The 25,731-nt window shown below is 41.0% G+C and overlaps 1 protein-coding gene across 9 annotated transcripts in view; it reads right to left on the reverse strand.

The window, feature by feature from the left end:
• Window positions 1–25,731, reverse strand: part of THSD4 (thrombospondin type 1 domain containing 4) — an 827,407-nt gene that overhangs the window by 543,879 nt on the left and 257,797 nt on the right. For all 9 annotated transcript variants that reach the window (XM_068275544.1, XM_068275543.1, XM_068275535.1 and 6 more), the window contains one exon: window positions 9,541–9,643. In XM_068275544.1, the coding sequence (XP_068131645.1) occupies window positions 9,541–9,643 (103 nt within the window). The remainder of the gene's footprint in view (window positions 1–9,540; window positions 9,644–25,731) is intronic.

The following is a 25,731-nucleotide window of genomic DNA, read 5'->3' on the forward strand; positions in this document are numbered from 1 at the left end:
GGTTATTTCATCTCTGAACTTGGATTTAACTTATATTTCCGATTTGTTTTTAATATATTTATCCTGCCCTTAAACATGCTTTAAAGAACAAAGACTTATTGTGAGATTCTAGATATCAACTGTGTTGTAAGTTCATAAATGATCAACATGGAGATTATCAGGCAAGGCTTTGTATTCAGAACCATGTCAGCAGTAAAAGTACATTTATTAAAGGCCAGCTCTGGCTAGGAGTTTAATCTTAGTTTTGGATAGGGTTATTCAATGCTGTCTCAGTTTGGGAAAATCTCCCGGAGAGCATTCTCAATGTCTTTACTCTGGTACTGCTGGGTGATAACTTTCTAAAATTTAATTTTAAATGGATCCCGAGGTGAGAGGGATATGGAGGCTGCCATATTTATTTCCTTGTGTAGCACTGCCAGTTGCCTGGCAGCCTTGCTGATCTTCAGAAACACACCCTGAAACAAGCATATGATTAAACCATTAAAACCTGAGTCAGCTGAGTTAGAGTACCTGATCTGCTGCATGCCTGTTCAGGGTCTATGGCGAAAAGTATTAGAGACAGAGGATCAGGAGGTCTGTAAGGCAACTGGTATGGTTTAAAAAAAAAATAATAAAAAAATGTCAGGCTCCATATACCTCTCACCTCGGGTATCCTTTAAAGTGAACCTAAACTGAACAGAAGAAAATGAGTTTCACTTGCCTGGGGCTGGTAGAAGACCCAGGTAAGTGATTTTTTTTTCTTCTGTTTCGTTTAGGTTCACTTTAAGGACATTACAGGGTACTTATACCTAACGGTGCATAAAATGTCTAAAATTGGCTGCAGATCAATTAATCAATATAACTGAATTAGTAAATTAGCCAACATTTTCTAGAACTGATATTTTGCCTTTAGTATATACAGAAGATGGATTCGTGATGAGTCAGCTGTGAGTGTAAACGAAGTAAAGGTCCCCACTAATGGTACAACTTTCAGCAAAGAATCACCTGAACAATCAGATAAATGCAATCGGATTGGCAAATAAACCTCGTTTATGCCTGAAATCCACTGTGAATGATTCTAACCATAATCATTAAATGACAATTTAGTACATTGGAAAAACATTTTTATTTTATTATCAGTTGTAATGCATAGAAGGCACAGACTAGTTTGTTGATATTGACATAATTGATGTATTCCAACATTTTATTTATGATTGTATTTATCTGATTGCTCAGGCAATGCTTCGCTGGAAAATGTACCATTAATAGGCACAAAAATGTGTACACACAACCAATTTTGATTGGCCAATGATTTGCCATATTACCCCCTCCATGTGGTATGAGAGCTTAGCTGCACAATCTGTTCATAGTATTCAAAATTTGTTGGCCCTCATAGTATAAAGAGGTGGTAAAATATGTCAGTGATTAGGCAATAAATAAATGTGTGTATGCACTGCAAGCTGCAAGCCAACAACTAAAATCAATAATGCGGCAAAACTGCATTTTTAATCACAGGCTCATTTTAGAACTTAGCCACATTAAATATACATGCTGTCACATTTTCAGCTATTTTTTTTAGTTAAAGAACAAGCAACATCCATGCTAACCTAGAAATAAAAACACATATATAAGTAGATAAATACTACTTCTACTTACATAACAGATGTATTGTGCTATCCACGTAATGATTCCTGTGAATTTTATAAAGGAAAAGCAGAAAATCCTATTCTAGGCAATAGCCATTTTGCCAAGCTAATGCTGACGACATATCCTCCCTGACTCTTGTTTTCCCCCCTCCTTTCTCTTGCTCATTGTGTATTCATTAGCTGCCCTCCTCCCAGAGTCTGCAGACACTCCCACTGAGGTGTATACTAACAACTGCACTGTCTTTTTTTTTTATTTACACATCCAATCACTGAGTCACCTCAGCCTTGCTTTTAAACACAAGTAATCAGAGCGTGTTTCTGATAAGCAACTAGGCAGGGAAATAACTGGAAGAGGAGTAATATATTATAGATAAAAAGAACTCCCAGCATTCAACTCTTTGGCACTGTTTGGCACTAGGGCCAGTGCTCCTAAAGTATGTGATAACTACAAACCATAACAGCAGAACATTTTTTCAAACATTTTGAATGCAGGATTAGCATCTTTATCACTTAATACACTCAGACCAGTTGCTGTTGAAATTTAATTTTTATGGTGACAATGCCGCTTTAAAGTGGATCCGATATAAACATTTACTCATTGCATAAGTGTGTTCCTTTCATATAGTTTATAAGGCATTCCTCAAGCCATATACTTTTTTTGTTTTGTTTTAATACTATTATTCCCTATAAACTAAACAAGCCTCGCCCACAGCTTTTTCAGAATGCCTTGGCACTCACTCCCATGTAGCAAGGGCTTATGGGAGCTCAGTCTGGGCAGGAGGAGGAGGAGGAAGAGGTTACTAGCCAGAGATTTCAGAGGCAGAGGGGAGGAGGGAGGAGAGGGAACTGAATTTGTCACAGGCTGAGGGCTGGAGATACAGATCAGCGTGCCTGTGTGTAAACTGACAAACAGAATATGGCTGCTCTCATTGTATCACGGGAATAAATAATCATAAACTGTTGAAGCTGTTTGCAGCTAGATTTGCTGTGTAAACTTTAGATAAGATATATAGACAAGTTACTTGTTATAGTTAGTGTTTCATCTCGGATCCACTTTAACCTATGCAGGGAATAAGTGTTTTTTTCTTGATAACGATGAGGTGTTATTTCAAATGTCTCTCTTGCAAGAAGTATGAATAAGAAGTTTTTGGAACGGGCAGCAAGTGCTTAACCAATTAAGACCAAAAAAGACTCAACGGCCTGGTGCACACCAAAAAACGCTAGCAGATCCGCAAAATGCTAGCAGATTTTGAAACGCTTTTTCTTATTTTTCTGCAGCGTTTCAGCTAGCGTTTTGCGGTTTTGTGTAGCGGTTTTGGTATAGTAGATTTCATGTATTGTTACAGTAAAGCTGTTACTGAACAGCTACTGTAACAAAAAACGCCTGGCAAACCGCTCTGAAGTGCCGTTATTCAAAGCGGTTTGCGGTTTTCCTATACTTAACATTGAGGCAGAAACGCATCCGCAATCCAAAATCTGCAGCAGCCCGGGAGTATGCGTTTCTGCAAAACGCCTCCCGCTCTGGTGTGCACAAGCCCATTGAAATACATTACCCTAGCAGATCCGCACCCACAAGCGGATCGCAAACTGCAGCCGAACCGCTCTGGTGTGCACTAGGCCAATCAAAGGAAGCTTGAGGCTGGGAACACACTAGGCAGTGCGGGAAATGTAACGTTTTGCTGCATATGTGTTTGTGCGCTTTTAATGCGTTTTACATACAGTATGTTTCTGCGGGTTTGCATTTTGCGGGTTTTTTCAGCACATGCACTTTCTTGCGTTTTGTGTGCGTTTTAATGCATTTGTGGTTTGCATATATAAATCGCATATGTGTTTTGTATGCATTTTGCATGCTTTTTATGCAAATCAGTAGGAAGTCAAAAGGAAGCGGAAATACATCAAACATATAAAAACGCATGCAAAATGCACACAAAATGCACTAAAACACAATACATCTGCGTCACCATTGACTTTCATTATGTGCGTTTTTGATGCGTTTTTGAAAAATATGCAACAAAACCAGCGTTTTTTAAAAACACACACTGCAGAACGCAAGCATATGCGTTTTTTCATGCAGCCCATTGACTTGCATTATGTGCGTTTTCCACAACGCTAGCATTTCTGCCTAGTGTGTTCCCTGTCTGACTATTTAAAAGTTGATCACCAGTGAGAAATGCAAACACCAAATGAGCTGCTACTTGTACAGTATCACATGAAAGTGACCATATTTAGTTTTCTTGCTCTGGTGATTTGTATCAGCAGCTTCCTTCAGGTGTTATGTGCCGTGGGTGGCGTGCATGAAAAAGGGGTGCAAGGAAAGTTGGGCTTCTGATTTTGGCTAGTAGAAAATCAGTAAAATTTAAGTTTTAAAAAAGTGTAAATTCCCATAATAAAATATTGGTAAATAATACAGATATTTTACTACAGCTTAACCTATCACTATCCTCACACAGAACCCTACCTTACCGATGCCTAACCTTAATAAACAAGGCCGGTATTCGTACAGGAAAAATGAATCATGTAACACGGGAGTCAAGATCTGACTCAAGGTTCCTAAAAATGTACTCAAGTGGTGTCGTAGTTCACACCACCTTGTTGTCACAGGTCTACTGAAAGACTACTACATCCTTTATTTACAATACTCATAGGTTTTAAAATATATGTTGGTGCATAGATTGCAGACCAAAGCGGGTGTCTTTGCCTATCCCCCCACAGTTCACCGTCAGATTGTGCGAACAGTTAACTGGTCTGAGCGCACATGCTGTGGGGTGTGGCTAGCCCTGAAGACTTTGGTTGCACAGCACTATTTGTTTGATAAAATCAAGACAGTATTGTGTGGGGTGTGCAATTGGATTACCCTGCAGCGACTTATACAAGTGCAATAGATATGCAATAGAGCTGTCCAGAATGCTCAAATATGGCAGCTCTTTGCAACTAAAGAGTCGATGCAGGTCTTCCTCACACAGTTACTGAAAACAAGCCAGGGGAATAGTACAAGGATTAGGGAGTGCAATACATATATACAGTGCTAACAGTGCTCGACATGTTTCATCTTATACAGATTTCACCAGGAGCAAGATAAAGTGCAAAACTAATAAATAGACAACCCCCAACCACCACCAAAGTATCCACCAGCATCACACGGCTCAAGTCAGAGCTAAAGTGCCCATCTATACAATGGGTTTAAAGGGGAACTGAAGTAAGAGGTATACAGAGGCTGCTATATTTATTTCCTTTTAATCAATACCAGTTGCCTGGCAGCCCTGCTGATCCTCTGCCTCTAATACTATTAGCCATAGCCCCTGAACAAGCATGCAGCAGATCAGGTGTTTCAGACTTTAAAGTCAGATCTGACAAGACTAGCTGCATGCTTGTTTCTGGTGTAATTCAGATACTACTGCAGAGAAATAGACCAGCAGGGCTGCCAGGCAACTGGTATTGATTAAAAGGAAAAAAATGTAGCAGCCTCCGTATACCTCTTACTTCAGTTCCCCTTTAAAAATGTTGTGGAGGCTGGGACTGACCTACCCCTTCCAGGCGACTCCCTCACACATCTCCGCCCATTCCCATTAGCTCATGCAGAGATGTTAACTATAAGTGTGCTACCTGGCTTTTAGTCCATACCTGCGCCCTGTATAATTCAACTGGCGCTGGCTACACAACGCTGTGTGTGATTAGACGCCAGTAGTCTCACCTGTTAACGGCCATCACGTACCGCTGCTGAACTTCTGGTTCCGTGTGACGTCAATTCCGCATTGCCTCGCGTACACACGGTCGGGTTCAATGCATACATACGTATGCGGCCCGCTAAGGCAGTTACCATGGTAATGAGAAGCTTTTGCCCGTGATCAGGCTAATGCTAACAATTGGATGTGGCGGATTATGTACAAATGTGCGCCTCGTTTAGATCGATAGGACTACACATGCCCTGTGAGTGCACTACAGATGGAGTGTAGTAATATTACTCTGGCCCTAAACATGCATATGTATGCATGTTGTGCCTAACCTTAACTGCCTTAAAAACACCCCTCCACGCCTTACATTAACTACCCCCCTGTGCCTAAGCCTTTAAAACACCCCCAAAGGACATAACCTTAAAGGAGTTATCAGGCATTCCTTATCAAAATAAGGGCTACTTACCCGGGGCTTCGTCCAGCCCCAAGCTCCCAGCACGTCCCTCACCGCAGCTCTCCCTGCAGCCGTTCGCCCACTCTGCCTCCCAGTCCACGGTGATGATGTCAGGCCGACCTGGAGGTCGGCCTGTACTGCACACCTGCGCGAGCGGCGCTGTCAATTACGGCCACGTGGACCGGAATGCCTGATAACTCCTTTAACCACCCCCCATGCCTAACCCTTAAAATCGCCCCCCCCCCCCTCCGAACACACACACACACACACACACACACCTAACCTTAACCACACTCCCCCACGTCTAACCCTTAAAAACACCGTCCACACCCCCCATCGCTAACGTTAACAGACTCCCATCACCAATCCCCCAAAATTACGATGTTAGGCCGCTGCCAAAGGTACCATTGTAAATTGCAATATACTGTGAAATGTGTGCACATGCGCCACCCAAAATACGGAAGGTGTATCAGGTGGCATGGGCACCCACATTTCAGAGTATAGCTGCAAATTGTAATGGCGCCTATGGATGCGCCCACTTTTCTGCTGATAGCTGGTGCCCAAATTTCCCGCTTCCCCTGCATGTGTCTGATGTGCCTTTGCACCCAAATTTTGCATACATTTTTACATCATCCTTCCACAATACTTAAAGGGAACCTGAACTGAGTAAAATTATTTAAAATAAACACATGAGGTAGCTTCCGATGAACATTACATAGTTACCTTGCCATCAGTTCCTCTTAGAGGCTCATCATTTTCTTCTGACAATGATCCCTTCCAGTTCTGACAACATTTTGTCAGAACTGAAATATATCAGTTGCTATCAGTTTTATATCAGTTGCTGTCAGGTATAGCAACTGAAATGCCAGGTAATGTCCATGTTTCCTTATGGCTCAAGTGCGCGATGTTACAGTTTAACAGCGTGCTGACCAGAAATAATGGCCATTTTCAAAATGGAGGACGAAGAATTCCCTTGATCACAGTGGACAACCAGGACGCGGGACAGGAGAGAGAGATTGAGGAGTAGACTATACGGGAGGTAATTATGACTTGTGTATGTTTATTTTGACTTTTAATTTTCAGTTCAGGTTTTCTTTAATACATAAGACTCAGAACTTTCAATTGCACAAGCAAAGTTACTTTACAGCATAGTGGCTACTTATGAAGTTGGGCAACAAGGGTGTTCAAAAAAAAAAAAAAAAACCTCTCTTGAATTAACATTTTTCAAATTGTCATATTTATAAAAGTCAGACCAAATCGCAGCTACATAAAGGCCAATGCGTATTGTCAGTTTAATAATTGCAATCACCACAGGAAACAGCAGAGAAAAGTAGTGTGCTTTTGTCAAATGCCCTGCTCGCCACTTTTGCTGTAGATCATCACTTTACAAAGTAGCAGCACACGGCCACAATGAAAACCAATAGACTGCAAACTGCTACTTCTCAAATAACTTTCACGGCTAGAACTAAATGGTCCCAAGTGGTGAACAGCTACTTAGCCACTTCTAACGCAAGAAAATGGGTCTTCTGATCTCCTGTTTTAAGGGAATTACAGTACCCTCTGTTCTTCACTGTTTGAAGCCTGAACAAAGCCTTATCTAACTCTTATACCCATGTTATAAAATTGCCAACCAGGTTTCTAAAAGTGGAAATCAAAAAAGTTACAATATTTTTACTCTCCAGTTTGTTTGTTTTAGAATTAACCCTTAGCTAGCATTTTTTAACATAAACTGTGATAGTAATTTATAAATGCTGACTTGAAATCTTAATGATGGGTCTTCTTTAAAACAGAATTATGGGTAAACATTTTCATAACTTTAGACAGAATGGGAAAGGAATAGGACTTCTGTTGGGTTTGCTTTGCTGTTTTTGCATTTCTGTTTAATAGATTGCCTTAACTTCCTTTTGCTAGTGATCTTTCCACTGATAACGATGGTACTAAAGACACCATTTTAGTAGTGTGGGCAGAGGTTATAAACCTATCAGGTTTTATGTCTAGCTATGGGGTTTATTCCCTATGTTTTCAAACTACATGTGCAGATAGTGCTAGTAAACCTTCCCAAGCTAAATTAAATTACTCTGTGTCACGTTATACAATTTGCATTACTCGCATTTCACACAATATGCCTATGTTGTATATATAATCAGCAATGTTAGCACTGCATGCCTAAATGAGTAACACTATTTGCCTTATGCAGTACATCATTTGCGTAAAGCCCGATAAACTTTATGTGGGCTGCTTGCACAAGCAAGGTTTAAAGGTGAATATATCCCTATTTTGCTAGGGAGGAGATTCAATCACCTCCTTTTAGGAGTGGAAGTTGAGGCAAATCTGAACAGGAACACAGACAGCAATAAAAGCCCAATATAGTATTTAACATCCCATGCTCTACCCAACACTTAAATAAAAATGTTGACTTTGAGTTGTGCTTTGAAGTGTACATGAGATGGAAAGGACAAGAGGATCTTTACTTACCTAGGGCTTCTTCCAGGCCCTTGTAGTCTTTCAGCTCCCGTGGTGTCTTCCCTATCTTATCCGTTTTGCCACTGTCAGCCCTGGCTCAGTCCCGGACTGCAGCACATGCACGGCCTCAGCTGCACACCTCCTCCACCCAGGACCATTTTGCGCATGCCCAGTTCATACAAACTTGTAACTGCGCATGCACAGAACACTCCTGGCAACTGGAGCGTGATCCAGGTGGTGCACTTTCTGGAACAGTGCATGCACAGTAGCCCCTGGGTCGCGCACTTTAATTTGGCTGCAGCAGCACAATGTATTGGACCAGGAGGATACCACTGGAGCTGAAAGACGCAACAGGTAAGTAAAAATCCTCTTGTGCACTCTGTCTCAGGTTTACTTTAAGTTTAGAGAGCAGCAAAAATACTAATTTTGCCCTTAAAGTGGACCCAAATTAAAAATACAAGATTTCAGAAATGAAATCCATTTTCTAAATGATAATAAATAGCAGCCTTTTTTCAGCTGCATGATGACAAATATAATTTTTTTTACATTTATTGGAGGAACCCCTCCCTTCCTTTCATATTGCCGGACAGAATCCAGCAAACTGGTTGAGTAGATGGTGCCCAGCAAAGGAGGAATTGCTAATGGCTGCCACCTGTATAACCCTAGTTATGAAAAGAGAAGGGTGAAAAGCATGCACTGAAATGCTCATAGGCTTGAAGGAGTGTTTATTTATCTTTGTATGTGTCAGAGTGGTGCAACTAAATATTTTGAATTAAAAAAATGTTTGGCTTGGGTCCGCTTTAATATGACACATACAGAAGCCTTAAAGAGGAACGCCAGTGAAAATGATGTAATGAACAAAAGTGCTTAATTTTTACAATAATTATGTATAAATGATTTAGTCAGTGTTTGCCCGTTGTAAAATCTTCCCTCTCCCTGATTTACATGCTGACATTTATCACATGGCAACATTTTTACTGCTGGCAGGTGATGTCAGTGGATATAGCTGCTGCTTGGTTTTTTTGGTAGTTGGAAACAGCTGTTATTTCCCACAATACAACAAGGCTTCCACAGTGTGATGTCAGAACCATGGTCCTGACATCACACTGTGGGAAGGGCTTCACCACAATATCAGCCATACAGAGCCCCCTGATGATCCGTTTGAGAAAAGGAAAAGATTTCTCATGGGAAAGGGAATATCAGCTACTAATTGGGATGAAGTTCAATCCTTGGTTAGGGCTTCTCTTTAAATTTATTTTAGCAATTTTAACTAAACTGAACAACAACAATGGCATTAAGTAGAAAAATAACAATAATCTTATATTACCTTCTGAAAATGGTTCCCATTCATACAATCTCCCCATGAAGGGCTTGTTGTTATAGGATGCACACTGGACTTCTCTGGTGCCTCTGTTGTTCCCTGGACACAGCTGCAATAACAAATAACCAGACAAGGGTTTATAATTCACAGTTAATGATGAGTGCATACAAGCCAAAAATGATTTGTATAGCATGTCATTTTTAAACAATGATTATTCTCTATATACATATCCTCAGATTCACCCAGGGAGAGGAAAACCATCCTATTTATGTTTACAAATAAGCTGAACATTGTATGTATACACCACCTGCGTTTGCTAAACATGTGGCAGTTTCTCTAAATGTACAGCAGATAAATTGTAAACTATAGCAGTCTTCTCACCTAATGTTTATGTGGATGTGCGCTTAGACATACAATGCTAAGCATGCAAGACTTACAGCACAGAGAGACATACGAATGTGAACATTAGACTGGGGGATGATGACAGATGACGGATAACGTTTATCTGCAACGCTCTGCAAGAGTTCATACGTGCTGTGTACTGTAAACAATCTCGTTAATGTAATGGTGCCCATACACGGTACAATAAAAATGTTTGATTTTTCCGTTTATTTAACAAAAACGATCAAATCAAATGAACGATTATCCCATTTTTTTGATAAAAATCTGATCAGACATGCTGGAATAATCTTTATATTCAATCTAACTGAATAATCAAATGAAATTTTGTAATCGAAAAAAAAAATGAAAAAAACTGTACCTTCACCATAGCAATGTGTCATTTTACTATACCCTTGTTGTAAACCTAATGCTGGGAACACACGATGCAATTTCCCATCCAATCGACGGGTAATCTGACGGGAAGTTGTGTCGTGTGTACATGTCCAAACTACTCGGAATCGATAAAGGGATCAATTTTCCAAATATAACTTCACAAAACCAATCCCTTTGTTGATCAGAAACAGATCTGACAGGTCAGAAATAAACGACTGATCCCTGTTGATCGTACCCTTAGTTGCAGCATGTTTTCCCAGCATAAGGCAAAACTTGTCTCTTTCCATGCCTGCAATCCCTATATAAAGGAATTGTAACATTCTTCAATTTTCCCAGTGATTTCCATTGCCTCCACAACCAAACAGCATTGATAAGAATTAAACTGCTAAATTGTATTATTTCACATGAAGTTTTTGGCTAGCTCTTCTCTCTGGTTCTATTCTGTCAGCTATAAAATATTAATTTCACTAATACACAGTGGCCTTCGCATGCTATTACACAGTAATGCTCTATGGCCTTGGGGAATTTACAGTTTAAAAAACTATTTGCCTTAAATGGCCATATAATATCTTCGGCATTCGGGTCTCAGTAGAAAACATCTATGGTAAAGTTCCAGACTCTAAAAAGAAACGGACATAGTAATAGGCCATTTTCCATTCAAAGCACGTCTACCTTTAATTGATTTGAATACAGCAAGACAGCATAGAAAATACAGAAGACCATTAATCATTTATTATAAATATTCCTCAGATATACTCACTTTCTGTGAACTTGCTGCCAGTCTATGAGAAGCAAGTAAAATATCTGAGGAATAAGACTTCACAGAGATTAAGTAAAGGGGAACATACAAGTACCTGTAATGTACTTAATGTATTAAAAACACCTGGCTGCATTGATCCTGTAGCTTTTTCCATTGAGATGTAATTATACTTGAGAGAAAGTTATCTAGAGTACTCCCATTCTATCATCAGCCGCATGATGTTCAGTCAGGAGTTACTGCTAGTGTTTCCATGTAAACGCAGATCACCTGAATCCTACAACGTCTTACCTCTTACAGTAAAACCTAAACTCTTTGTGGCCAGCCTTTCAGCCATAGCTCAGTATTATAATGATAAATATCTTCTGAACTTTATTGCTGGCCAAACAGAATGAAAGACCTGCAGAGTGAGAGGTGATCAATGGTTGGAGGGTGAGCGATGATCACACCTAGTCTACTGCCACTTCCATGATTTGTAGAGGGATGTCGTGGTTAAATTATTGTTATTTCCAAGTAGGGATTTCTCTGGCATAGTTGCACCAAATATGAAGACTGTTTGAGTAACGACCCAATGCCCTGGTTTTCACCATCACTGAACAATCCAGGAGGTGAACTAGGCATTTAAATTTGATCTGCCATTTACAAGTATCAAATGCTAGTTTCTCACGATATTTCTAAAAAACACGCCAGTATCCTGCTGCGTTTTAATAAAACTGGCAACATTATCACCATTCCATCCACCACATCATCACTAATCTAAAGATTAAACAGCTGAAAATTTTACAGCTAGTAAATACTAGGATTCGGCATTGACCGGTGTTTTATACAGGGTCCACTTATGATTTTCATTATTTTCTTTTTGATGAAGCTGTACTTATATTTTACTGCCAAGCATTCACACAGCTCCATTGTGTTTCATTTGCAGGTGTGCTGAAAATGAGTCCCTTCCATTTACTGCAAGAGCTGTGACATTCATGCCTCCTATGATTGAACACCCAAGTGTATTTCACAGGTGTACACCGAGCAGATGATCTGCAATTTATAACTATCAGTCTGATAAATGTAATTTGGGAGTTGTCACTCCTCTTATGATATACACAAAGTCGTGTTGAGGAGGGAGTAGATTTTGGCAGTCACTGGTCATCACTATTTAAAGTGCTTGACACATGTTACAGTCATTGCATCATCTGCTAGTAAATGAACAAGGGAACCACCTGGATCCTAAAACAGCTGAGTTGTGTATTTCACTACTATGGTAACCCAGGTGAAGCTATGCACATGGCTGTAAAACATTGTGTTGAATGTATTTATCTTAGCAGCAACAGTCATGTAAAGCTAATTGTAAATTCTTCTATACGGGGCAGTAAAATTTCCCATAATAAGAGTCTTCTATAAAATGGTCTGTAATGGGTCTGTTAAGAATTGTTTTAAAGTGACCCTGTGTTCCACTGCTAAGTTTTGTGAAGGAGAAGACCTGGCATGATTTGGATGTCATAGATGAACTGGTGAATGTTGGTAGGTAGCTTTGAGGTCCAAACTGTGGTTCTAATCTTCACCACAGATCATCCCCTCCAGGCTTCTCTGGTCCTGCACCTGCAACATCTTCTGCTGAAAATAGGGTACTGCCCACAAATACTCTATTCATGCTTCTGACATAATAGATTAAGTTGTGTCTTAAAGAGAACCCGAGGTGGGATTTAATTATGTTAGTGGGGCACAGAGGCTGGTTGTGCACACTAACACCTGCCTCTGTTGCCCCATGGTGTGCTTCCAGGACCCCCCTGCGCCCCGCTATCCCCCCCCCCCCGCAGTGCTAGCGACACACAGCGTGTCGCCAGCACTATGTTTACCTATGCCTGTCTGTTAGCACCACTCCCCCGCCTCCTCCGTATCGGCGCTACCCGCCCGTGTCACTTCCCTCCAATCAGCGGGAGGGAAAGGAGGCGGGGGAGCCTAATATATATATATATATATATATATATATATATATATATATATATATATATATATATATATATATATATATATATATATATATATATATATATATATATATATATATATATATGGGAAATATTAATAAGACATCCTAGATCTGAAAGAAGGAAAAATACCCCCTAGATCTGAATGAGTGAATGAAATATTCTTATTAAATACGTAATTCTTTACATAGTTGAATGTGCTGATAACAAAATCACACACACAAAAATGATCACTGGAAATCAAATGTATCAACCCATGGAGGTCTGGATTTAGAGTCGCACTCAAAATTAAATTGGAAAAAAAAAACCACTACAGGCTGATCCAACTTTGGTGTAATGTCCTTAAAACAAGCAAAATGAGTCTCAGTGTGTGGCCTCCACGAGCCTGTATAGACCACCCTACAATTCCTGGGCATTCTCCTAATGAAGTTACGTGTGGTCTCCTGGGGGGTCTCCTCCCAGACCTGGACTAAAGCATCCACTACCTTCTGGACAGTCTGTGGGGCAACGTGGCATTGGTGGGTGGAGCGAGACATGATGTCCCAGATGTGCTCAACTGGATTCAGGTCTGGGGAACGGGAGGCCAGTCCATGGCATCAATGCCTTCGTCTTGCAGGAACTGCTGACACATTCCAGCCACATGAGGTGTAACATTGTCTTGCATTCGGAGGAACCCGGGGCAAACCACTTCAGCATAAGGTCTCACAAGGGGCCTAAGGATCTCATTTTGAGACCTAATGGCAGTCAGGCTACCCCTGATGAGCACATGGAGGGCTGTGTGGCCTCCGAAAGAAATAAAGAAATACCACTCCACACCATTACTGACCCACTGTCAAAACTGGTGTCAGGAACTATGTCCTTGTCTTCCTGCTGGTGGCAGCAAATGCATGACTATCAGTTATTTCACCAGCAGGTGGCTCTGATGTCTTGTATTCCTGACCTCACCTGCAGATGGTGCAAGAAACCATGTGTATGGACTCTCTTCCACTAGCAGAGGTCACCACCCTTCTGTTACCTCCGCAATTTGTTGCAGCAGGCAATATGACATATAAGGACTGCTCTGCCAGTGCTCCTCCTGTTCCTCCTTGCACAAAAGGCAGAGGTAGCAGGCCAACTTCTGGGTTGTTGCCCTTCTGCAGCCGCCTCCACATCTCCTGATGTACTGGCCTGTCTCCTGGTAGCGGCTCCATGCTCTGAACACTATGCTGACAGACACAGCAAACCTTCTTGCCACAGCTCATATTGATGTGCTACCCTGGATGAGCTGCACTATCTCAGCCACTTGTGTGGGTTGTAGATTCCATCTCATGCTACTACTAGTGCATACATGTCAAACCCTGGGCCGTGAGCTATCAAATTTGGGCCCCAAGTGGTTTCCCCACTTTGCATTATGTTTGGCCCACTCTAGACCACCAGGGACGCTATATTTGAGGTGAAGCCCTAGATCACCAGGGAAGCCATATGGTGGAGGGAGGGTAAAAGCAGAGTTCAAAGTTAGCCCTCTTTGTATTTGTGTTTGACACTCCTGCACTCGAGTGAATGCACCACCAGCATTCATAAGTGACCAAAGCATCAACCAGAAAGCATAGGAACTGAGAAGTGGTATGTGGTCATCACCTGCAGAACAACTCCTTTATTGGGTATGTCTTGGTAATTGCCAATCATTTCCACCCGTTGTCCATTCCATTTGCACAACAGCATGTGAAATTGATTGTCTATCAGTGTTGCTACCTAAAGGTGCGTACACATGCACTACCGGCGGTGACAATGGGTCTGCCGGACCCTCCCACTGGGCGGACATTTAGCCGACAGTAGTGCGTGTGTACACGCCATCGGTGGACTGATAGGGCTGTTTCTGAAAGATCCGCTGAGACATGCACTACTGTCGGCTAAAAAACCTCCGCCCAGCCGGAGGGTCTGACACCCATCGTTGCCGCCAGTAGTGCGTGTGTACGCACCTTAAGTGGAGTATATATATATATATATATATATATATATATATATATATATATATATATATATATATATATATATAATATGTATAATATAAATATACATATATATATATATATATACATACATATATATACATATGTATGATATATATATATATATATATATATATATATATATATATATATATATAAAAATAATATATGTAGAATATATATATATATATATATATATATATATATATACACACACACATACAGTGGTGTGAAAAACTATTTGCCCCTTCCTGATTTCTTATTCTTTTGCATGTTTGTCACACTTAAATGTTTCTGCTCATCAAAAACCGTTAACTATTGGTCAAAGATAACATAATTGAACACAAAATGCAGTTTTAAATTATGGTTTTTATTATTTAGTGAGAAAAAAAACTCCAAATCTACATGGCCCTGTGTGAAAAAGTGATCGTCCCCCTTGTTAAAAAATAACTTAACTGTGGTTTATCACACCTGAGTTCAATTTCTGTAGTCACCCCCAGGCCTAATTACTGCCACACCTGTTTCAATCAAGAAATCACTTAAATAGGAGCAATCTGACAGAGAAGTAGACCAAAAGCACCTCAAAAGCTAGAAATCATGCCAAGATCCAAAGAAATTCAGGAACAAACGAGAACAAAGTACTATAATTGAGAGATCTATCAGTCTGGTAAAGGTTATAAAGCCATTTCTATAGCTTTGGGACTCCAGTGAACCACAGTGAGAGCCATTATCCACAAATGGCAAAAACATGGAACAGTGATGAACCTTCCCAGGAGAGGCTGGCCGACCAAAATTACCCCAAGAGCGCAGAGAAAACTCATCCGAGAGGCCACAAAAGACCCCAGGACAACATCTAAAGAACTACAGGCCTCACTTGCCTCAATTAAGGTCATTGTTCATGACTCCACCATAAGAAAGAGTCTGGGCAAAAACGGTCTGCATGGCAGATATCCAAGGCGCAAACCACTTTTAAGCAAAAGGAACATTAAGGCTCGTCTCAATTTTGCTAAAAAAAACATCTCAATGATTGACAAGACTTTTGGGAAAATACCTTGTGGACCGACGAGACAAAAGTTGAACTTTTTGGAAGGTGCGTGTCCCGTTACATCTGGCGTAGAAGTAACACAGCATTTCAGCAAAAGAACATCATACCAACAGTAAAATATGGTGGTGGTAGTGTGATGGTCTGGGGTTGTTTTGCTGCTTCAGGACCTGGAAGGCTTGCTGTGATAGATGGAACCATGAATTCTACTGTCTACCAAAAAATCCTGAAGGAGAATGTGCGGCCATCTGTTTGTCAACTCAAGCTGAAGCGATCTTGGGTGCTGCAGCAGGACAATGACCCAAAACACACCAGCAAATCCACCTCTGAATGGCTGAAGAAAAACAAAAATGAAGACTTTGGAGTGGCCTAGTCAAAGTCCTGACCTGAATCCTATTGAGATGTTGTGGCATGACCTTAAAAAGGCGGTTCATGCTAGAAAACCCTCCAATAAAGCTGAATTACAACAATTCTGCAAAGATGAGTGGGCCAAAATTCCTCCAGAGCGCTGTAAAAGACTCGTTGCAAGTTATTGCAAACACTTGATTGCAGTTATTGCTGCTAAGGGTGGCCCAACCAGTTATTAGGTTCAGGGGGCAATTTCTTTTTCACACAGGGCCATATAGGTTTTGAGTTATTTTTCTCACTAAATAATAAAAACCATCATTTACAACTGCATTGTGTGTTCAATTATGTTATCTTTGACTAATAGTTAACGGTTTTTGATGAGCAGAAACATTTAAGTGTGACAAACATGCAAAAGAATAAGAAATCAGGAAGGGGGCAAATAGTTTTTCACACCACTGTATAAATACATATATACAGTATATACATACACACACACACACACACAAAACTATTTTTGTACGGCTCACATAAAATAAACGGGTCTAAAAAAGACTTTATAGTCATAAAGAATTATTCCTAGCGCATTGGCGGAGCCCTAGAATCGCATTGAGCTGCAGTGAGATAACTGGGATTCTGTCCAAACTGGACATCCTGCTGATTTCCCCTTTGATGTGGATAAAGCATTAACAATATAAAGCATGCATGTCTGTTGGATGGTATTAAAGCAACGATTCTCATACATGTGTTTTCCATGAAAGCATCTTATACTACGTTATGAAACAATGTCAGAAAATGTAGCAAATCTCTTTTTTTTTTTTTTTTTACTCTTACAGTGTACTCTGCAAATGTCATTATGCCGTACAGATTTAGTTAATCTCTGCAAAACTTTAGGTACTGAATCCTATTGTGAGCCAGACATGGTATAAAGTTTACTCCATCGGCAATTAAGGTCCACATTTTGGAACAGAAACAATATGTTTGCCTCATGCCCTTTTTTCAGGTGCTATAAATCTGCTCAAACGGAGAGACGAAACACAGATAAAATGATGGCTGGCAGTAGCACCAAATTGTGTAATTTACTAAGGAAACAAGCTGATCATTGTCTGAGTGAAGCCTACCATGAGACTTGCATATAGGTGAGGTTTGGAGGAACAGACCATCCTTCAGATGTGTTGCACATAAAAATCAGGTCCAGCAATTATACTGTCTGGTTACTGGCCTGTGATTGAGCCTGCCATACGGGGAATCATGAGACCTAACACCGTAAACCACGATGAGCTCATAACTTGTTTTATTTTTCAGCTGCTCTATTGCTCAGTACCATGCTCTCTGTAAAGTGTAATGACTGACATTAAATAAATGGGCACAGTGTCAGTGCTGCAAATCATGGAATGGCTGCACGCCCACAGAATATAATTTGATTGGTAATAGTGAGAAATACTTGCCTGAAATGTCTTGTTGGTGTGTTAAATTAGCCAAATTATATTTCAGTTTATTAAAATACTTCTCTGCTCTCGTCATAGTTCGGTGGCATATAAAGATCTGGTTTCATCAAGCAGTTTTATCAAATAATAAAGCAAACTAATTGCGCTTTTTTTTTTTTTTATTTCCAGGGAAGGTCATTTAATAGTGTTTGGGTATAAAGAAACATATAAGGGTGACAAACACCAACTATTTAATCATAATCAACATATGCACACAGTAATCTCCATCTAGTGATATTTCAATTGACGGGGCCACAGCACACAACTAAAAAAAAAAAAAAAGGGCACTTCCTCAGAATTTGCATCAGTAATTCTTTGTATCTTTCTCGATGAACTTGTCTGTTTTTTTACTTTTTATTGTACTTTTACATAATTGAAAAGGACAGATAGTATAAGTAAAAAAACATCACTTTCCTAATAGCTACTGAGAAACACGTATACTAAAAGTAAGGAGTAGTAGGACTCACTGACCGGGGACCAGGGGAGGACTGGCCAGGGGGGAGGGGGGGAAATTTCCCCCCAGGCTGCCTCTCATTTAATGTTTTAGGGCTGGTACAGTGCTTGGTACATGTTTTTGTATAAGGCAATGTGAACCACTAGAATGGCCGAGGGAAGTCAATGCCTAATTACAGAGTAATTAGAGGGTGGGCAAGTTGGTAAATATAAACAGCATGATGCAGAGCAGAGGCTTTCCTGCAGGTCCGTGGGAAAATATCTGTCTGATTTCAGGTGGAAATTGGTTGAAAGTATCGATCTGAGAGGCTGGGCAATCTCGGGCTGATGAGGTCGATCCAGTGTGATAATCACGAACAATGAACGCGACGGAAACCCCGGCCATTGTAACTCAAAATGTTTTATGTGCCCCCCCCCCCAATTGCCAGTGCATTATACTTTACCTGTCACACTGTTCCTCATTTGTCCTTGCTGTATTTCCCATAAGACTTTTGGCATATAGCACGTGGGGCACGTGTGTGATGTAATTTAGGGCCCGGGCTGCCGTGAAAATGGGCCTCTAGTTTGTGTTTTCCCTCCAGGCCAAAAGGTCCCAGTCCTCCCCTGCCGGGGACTACAGTGGCAAAGAGAATAAGCTTATAAAAATTACCTAAATAATATTATATGACATTCCCGAAGCCCTATAAAAAATTCAAATAAATTATAATTTTGCTTTAGTATTTCACAAAACTGCATCCTGAAACCAAATCTTCCTAAGTCACTAAGACAAAAAACAAAGAAATATTTAATTACATTGAAATACAATTTAGCACCTAAAACACGAACAAGACATTTTAGGTAAGTATTTAATGTGGGCAGCACAGAAACTAGCATAGATGCTTAGCAAGCCCTCTCTCTTTGCAGTAAGGCTAGGTCCACACTAGGCACAGTTGCAGGACGGACATTGCAGTCCGGGATCGGGGAAGATCAGGGGAAGTACCACCAGACCGAAAACTGATCAAAGTGCATCAGTTTTGCATCAGTTTCCGTTCATTTTTAAACGGACCAAAAACGTCTATCATTAGGAAGGTAGTGGGAGGATTTTTTGGGCCAATAATAAAGTTCAGGCTATCAGTTTTCTCATCAGTTTTTGTTGCTATTTTGCCTGTGGAGATGAAGATGCATTTTCTCATTGCTTTTCACTACCCATCCATGTATCCGTGGTCCGTGAAAATGCAGCAGATCCAGACCTTCCGTTCAGGTTTTGAAAACGGGTCCCCGCAAACGCAGACTGATCCGTTTTTTTCTTGGGTGAGGATGGCTGCTATTTTTAACATTAGTATCCGGGACTCCGTTTTTCATCAGGGCTGAAAAACGCAGCTACGGATACGTTTCCGGACCTAGTGTGGACTAGGCCTTACAGAATAAGATTTAGCAGAGGAAGCTTAGATATTTCCAACAAAAGTGGACAGGTCATTTTTTTTTTTTATTTTGTCCTGAGGAGACCACAGCTTCACAGGCACCCCTACTCTGTGTTACAGACACATGAGACATTGTTTTATTAACCTGAAGAAGCGAGTGAATTCTGAGAAATGTGTCGCTGGTTTTGGTGTCCAATAAATTCATCTTTAACCCCTTGGTGTTATGATTCTTTCCAGATTTAAAGTCAATGTTACCCCTCCTAAAAAAACAAATGTCAGATACTCATCTAAGGGGAGGGAAGGCTCAGAGTCCTAATGAGACTTCCCTCTCCTCTCCCGATGCCCGGTCCCGCTCAGGATCCCCCGTAGCAGTATTCGACCAGTTCTGTCAAATACTGCCACTTCCGCCGCCAAAGGGAGGTTTCGGAAGTCTTCGGGAGGACTCGGGCTCCCGAAGACGGGCCGCTCCATACTGCGCACATGCGCGAGCACCATCTATGATGCACTCGCGCTGCGCAGTATGGAGCCGTCTGTCTTCGGAAGGACTCGGCTCCCGAAGACTTCCGAAGTCCCCGCAGCGGCGGATGCAAACGGGGGAGCCAGCGCAGGTCATTAGGACTGAGCCTTCCCTCTCCTTAGGTGAGTATCTGACTCTTTTTTATTTAATATGGTTCCCATTAGCTTTAAGAGTCTAAAAGCAGTGCAATTTCTTTGCATGCTTTTAGTTCCTAAATCCTGGAAAAAATTATGCTGCTAGGGACTCGGAGTTCTACAGCAGCCCAGCACTCACTCACCTCCCTGGGATTCAGCGCTGCAGTTTTCCCTCAGTCTTCCAGGTGGCGCTGTAACCCTATAGTGAGATTGCCGGCTATCGGCATGACAACAGACATTGATCTTACCAGGGGGGTGCTGAGCCTTGGAGGAGAGGAAGAAGAATGGCGGCCAACATCGGGATCCCCTGGGAGGCGAGTTAAAATGCCTGCTTCACACACTGCTCTGCATAGACCTCCCGACTCTTCAGCTCGGGGTAACCGCTCCTGGCATGTTTTTTCCACCCAGAACTGAACTTGTGATTACCCATATTGAGGTGGGACAGTTCGTTACTTATACCATCATCATTGTCAATTTACACTCACACTGGGGTGCCTCCTCCCAACCCTGTATGGTCTAGTTCCCTCCTTTCAGGGGCTATCCCTGTAACCAAGATGCAGTGGTTCCAGGGGACCTTTTCTTTGGAGGATGACCCAAGTCCAGAACAGAACTTTCCCTCCGAGTGGAGATAAATTTCACCACTTGCTTTTTACAGTGGTTGCCTAAGAGCAACCCATGTTTGTAACTAGTATTTGTTTGTTGGGTCTATTTCCCCAAATGTAAAATGTACCAGACACCCCTTACTATTTATTTTGTAATGTTCATTTATGACAAACTCCACATCTTTTGGGTTTACTAACTAATTCTAAAATCCAAAAAATTTAAAACAAGTTCCTGCAACTCTGAGGTGTTGTATGCGTTCTGCATCTCTTTATATGGACCTACAATGTTCTGCTCAGTATAATGTGACAATATAAATTGTCTTGCTAAATGGAACTACAAGGGCAAATGAGAGAATTAATTACACAAGTACATTTACGGCTTGCATACTATACTTTTACAATACTCACCAAACTTCTCAGTATTTTTACCTCCCTTTACTGAGCCATAAGAGGTACAGCCACTGTAAGGTATTCCTTCAAGATAATTTACTCATTCAGTTAACGGGGCCCTGACTGATCATCAGACATCCTTCCTCTCCACAGTCCTGCTAGGGAAATGAGTCATTAGGGATCTACACTTGCTGCTGCAAGCAGCAGATGGAGATTCCAGCCATTAGTGTTGCCTAGGCAGAGATACAGACTGACTGACTCCAGAACTCAGTAAGACCTTTTTCCAGGCAAATTGTAACCCCATTTTGAAATATGTCAGAAAGTGGAGAATAAGAGAGTAGATGGAAAACATGTAAACCTTATATATAATTGAAAACAGTACAAAGGAAATGCTGAAATGAAGAAATGTAAAAAAATAAAAAACATACATACTCATTTTGAATTTGTTGTCTGTAACATGCTTTAAAAAAAAAAAAAAAAGAAGTTGGCACTGGCATGATCACCACTGTGCTGCTTTACCTCTGCTTTTACCAGCACTCTGTAAACGTTAGTATTCTTCATTTCATGGTGCATCAAATGTCTTCAGTGCTGACAGGTCTGAGGTATAGGCAGGCCAGTTTAGTAGCTGGGCTTTTACCTCAGAGTCATTGCGTTATAATGTGGCCAGAATGCCATTTGGCATGGTCTTGCTGAAATAGGAAAGGCCTTCTCTGAGAAATAGTTTATCTAATTTATAGCATACGTTGCTTTAAAATCCAGGTTCTCCACACGTGGTATGTGTATCCCTGGGTGTACTTTAGCTGGGCTCCGGGGGCACTTGAACTGGTTAAAGTTGATTCATTTTAGTATATTTTGAGATTAAACAATGATAAATCACATACAAGTAAACCTCAATAAGTAAACCTTAATATTTAGTATTTATATTGTGCCAATATCTTCCGCAGCGCTGAACACAATATATTTTGTCTTGTCACTTAACTGTCTCTCAGAGGGGCTCACAATCTAATCACTACTATATGTAGTGATATGCCTATGTATGTATTGTGTAGTGTATGTATTGTAGTCTAGGGAAGCCAATTAACTTATCTGTATGTTTTTGGGATGTGGGAGGAAACCCACACAGGAGAATATACAAACTCCAGGCAGATAGAGCGCTGGCTGGGATTCGAACTGGGGACCCAGTGCTGCAAGGCGAGTGCCCTAATCATTACGCCACCGTGCTTCCAGAAATGTTTAAAAAGCATTATGGTTATGGAGTACTTCTAAAATAAAAAAAAAATTAAAAAAAATAAATGTATGTATATATGTATATATATATATATATATATATATATATATATATGTATTTGTATATATATATATATATATATATATATATATATATATATATATATATATATATATATGTATGTATATATATATATATATGTACACATACATACATACACTTGCATTAGGGGTGCGTCCATGCAAAAAGGAGTCGGGGAAAAAAGGGCGCGTGGTGTAATCGATAAGCGGTAATAGAGTTTATAAAAATATTGTGTTGTATTTCATTTACAATAACGTTTTACAAATTGAAAACCTTTAATAATGTCTATGAAATCGCAAATTGTGTATGCGATAATCTTCCCTGTTTTGAAAGTGAGACTTATAATTGCGTTTGTTAAAAAGATTATGTGTATAATCGTTATAATTGTATAATATTGTGTATACCCTTCATTTATCATTTCTTCATGTAATAAAATCTTAAAATATTGTTTACAACAATGAAAAAATATATAAGTACGTTCGTAATAACTGTAGCAAAACATTAGTAAATATTACTAACATCTTACTACCGCTAAGCCTAACCCTACTCTCCCACAGAACCCTCCCTCTACCTATCTCTAACCTTTAGACCCCCCTGGTGGTGCCTAACCCTAAGACCCCCCTGGTGGTGCCTAACCCTAAATCTCCCCTGGTGTTGCTCAACCCTAAATCTCCCCGGTGGTGCTCAACCCTAAGACCTCCCTGGTGGTGCCTAACCCTAAGACCCTCCCTGGTGGTGCCTAGCCCTAAGACCCCCCCTGGTGGTGCCTAGCCCTAAGACCCACCTGGTGGTGCCTAGCCCTAAGACCCCCCTGGTGGTGCCTAGCCCTAAGACCTCCCTGGTGGTGCCTAACCCTAAGACCCTCCCTGGTGGTGCCTAGCCCTAAGACCCCCCTGGTGGTGCCTAGCCCTAAGACCCACCTGGTGGTGCCTAGCCCTAAGACCCCCCTGGTGGTGCCTAGCCCTAAGACCTCCCTGGTGGTGCCTAACCCTAAGACCCTCCCTGGTGGTGCCTAGCCCTAAGACCCCCCTGGTGGTGCCTAGCCCTAAGACCCACCTGGTGGTGCCTAGCCCTAAGACCCCCCTGGTGGTGCCTAGCCCTAAGACCCCCCTGGTGGTGCCTAACCCTAAGACCCCCCTGGTGGTGCCTAACCCTACATCTCCTCTGGTGGTACCTAACCCCAAGACCCCCCCCCCCCATGGTGCTTAACCCTAAATCCCCCCTGGTGGTGCCTATGCCTAAGACCCCCCTTAGTGATCACTTTATTATGTGGATAATTATGTTTTACAAATAGTGACTGTAAAAAAATATATTACAATTTACTTACTGATCGTTTTATTATGTGGATAATAATGTTTTACAAATAGTAAGTGATACAATTTTAAATAATGTTTTAGTTAAATGCGATAGATGTGTAGTATTTTTGTAAACGTGATTCGTCACTGGTGCATTTTGAAAACTTAAATGATCACAAGCGCAGTTTGAAAACATTAATAATCTCTGGGCGTCGTTTGAAATTGTTAATAATCTCTGGGCGCCCATTAATCTTGTTCGGCGCGCGTCAAACGATATTTATTTATTTTTTTGTAACAAGCTTTTGTTGATATAAAAAGCAAACAAACGTAACATTGCGTATATATTAATCATCAGTAAAACAATCTATTACAATAGATCAGCTTAACTACTCTAAGACCGCTCCACGCCAATGGGCGTGGCTGCGGCGGCAGCCCCAGGACCGCCTAACGCCAATTGGCGTCAGGTCCTGGAGCCGGCTACTGAACTGAAGGAGATTGCGCGCAGGCTGAGAACGTATCCTTTTTTGGGGGGGGGGGGGGGGGGGTTAGGCTGTCGTGTGACACGGCTGTACCCCCTGGGAGACAAGAGAGCGATCGGCTCTCATAGGCAGAAGCCTATGCACGGATATGGGAATCGCAGCCTCCCGAGCAAATTCTGCGGGAGGTTCCGGCCGAATTGCTCCCGCAAGCGATTTGGCCGGCAGCGCCATTCTCCCCTATGGCAGAGTTTCCCAGTGCGATTCATGTGCGGGGAAACTCTGCGGAATCGCGGCGGTTTCCGCGATAGTGGAAACGGGCCCTCAAGAAGACTGAATAGCCGAATGCTTACTCTTAATTTTTTTTAATTAGCCAATAAATGGTATCATCCTGATTCAAATTGTTTTGCTTTAAACTGTGAGCTTATAACAAACCAGGTGGTTTGTCTCCTAGCCTGGAGGAGATGGTAATGATTTAAAAAAATAACATTATTTTCATTTATCAGACCACAGAACAGTTTGCACTTTGACTCAGTGCATCGGTGGTCTGGAGCATTAGCAAGCAACTAATTAAATTAGCGGTTAAAAGGCTAATTTACTTTATAAAATATGATTTTATTTGTTATTTCTGATATTTCTCTGCCATTAAGTATTCAACAGTTGCCAATTTGGGGTTTTATTTTTGTTTAATTGGCTTTCCGTTTTTGCATTTAATCTGTGTTAATAAAAACTTTCTTTTTTCCCTATACTGTGTGCATTGCTAATTCTATTGTATTCTGCCACAATGAAAAAAAAAAAGCAGAGAACAGGAAAAAATACACAATCTAGTCGTGGCACTATACCAAAAAAAAAAAACACCTGCAATATAGCACAGTCAAGTGTAGTTATTAGTACAGGTACTGCAGCAGTACGTGTGTATCTACCACTAGAGGGCAGTTAAGGAATGCAGGGAAGATAGCAGATGACTTCTGATATCTATTTTTGTTTAGCCCATAGTCGCATGATGGGATGTGACCGTACAACATTCTGAGTATACACGACTATACTTGGTGGCGGTAGTGCCACTGCACTGTTATCCCCTATGAGATAACTCATGCGTGCCACCTAAAAGTTTAAACTTGTATTAGTTTATGCAGCAACAAACTGCATTCCTGGACAGTAATTTTTGGAATTGTTCTTGAGCTTAAGCAATAATTTCCACTATAGAGTAATTTTAGTTTTTAATATAGTGTCTAGTTGTGAATGG

The sequence above is a fragment of the Hyperolius riggenbachi genome, chromosome 3 (assembly GCF_040937935.1).
Source record: "Hyperolius riggenbachi isolate aHypRig1 chromosome 3, aHypRig1.pri, whole genome shotgun sequence".
In the NCBI taxonomy this organism is placed as follows: domain Eukaryota; kingdom Metazoa; phylum Chordata; class Amphibia; order Anura; family Hyperoliidae; genus Hyperolius; species Hyperolius riggenbachi.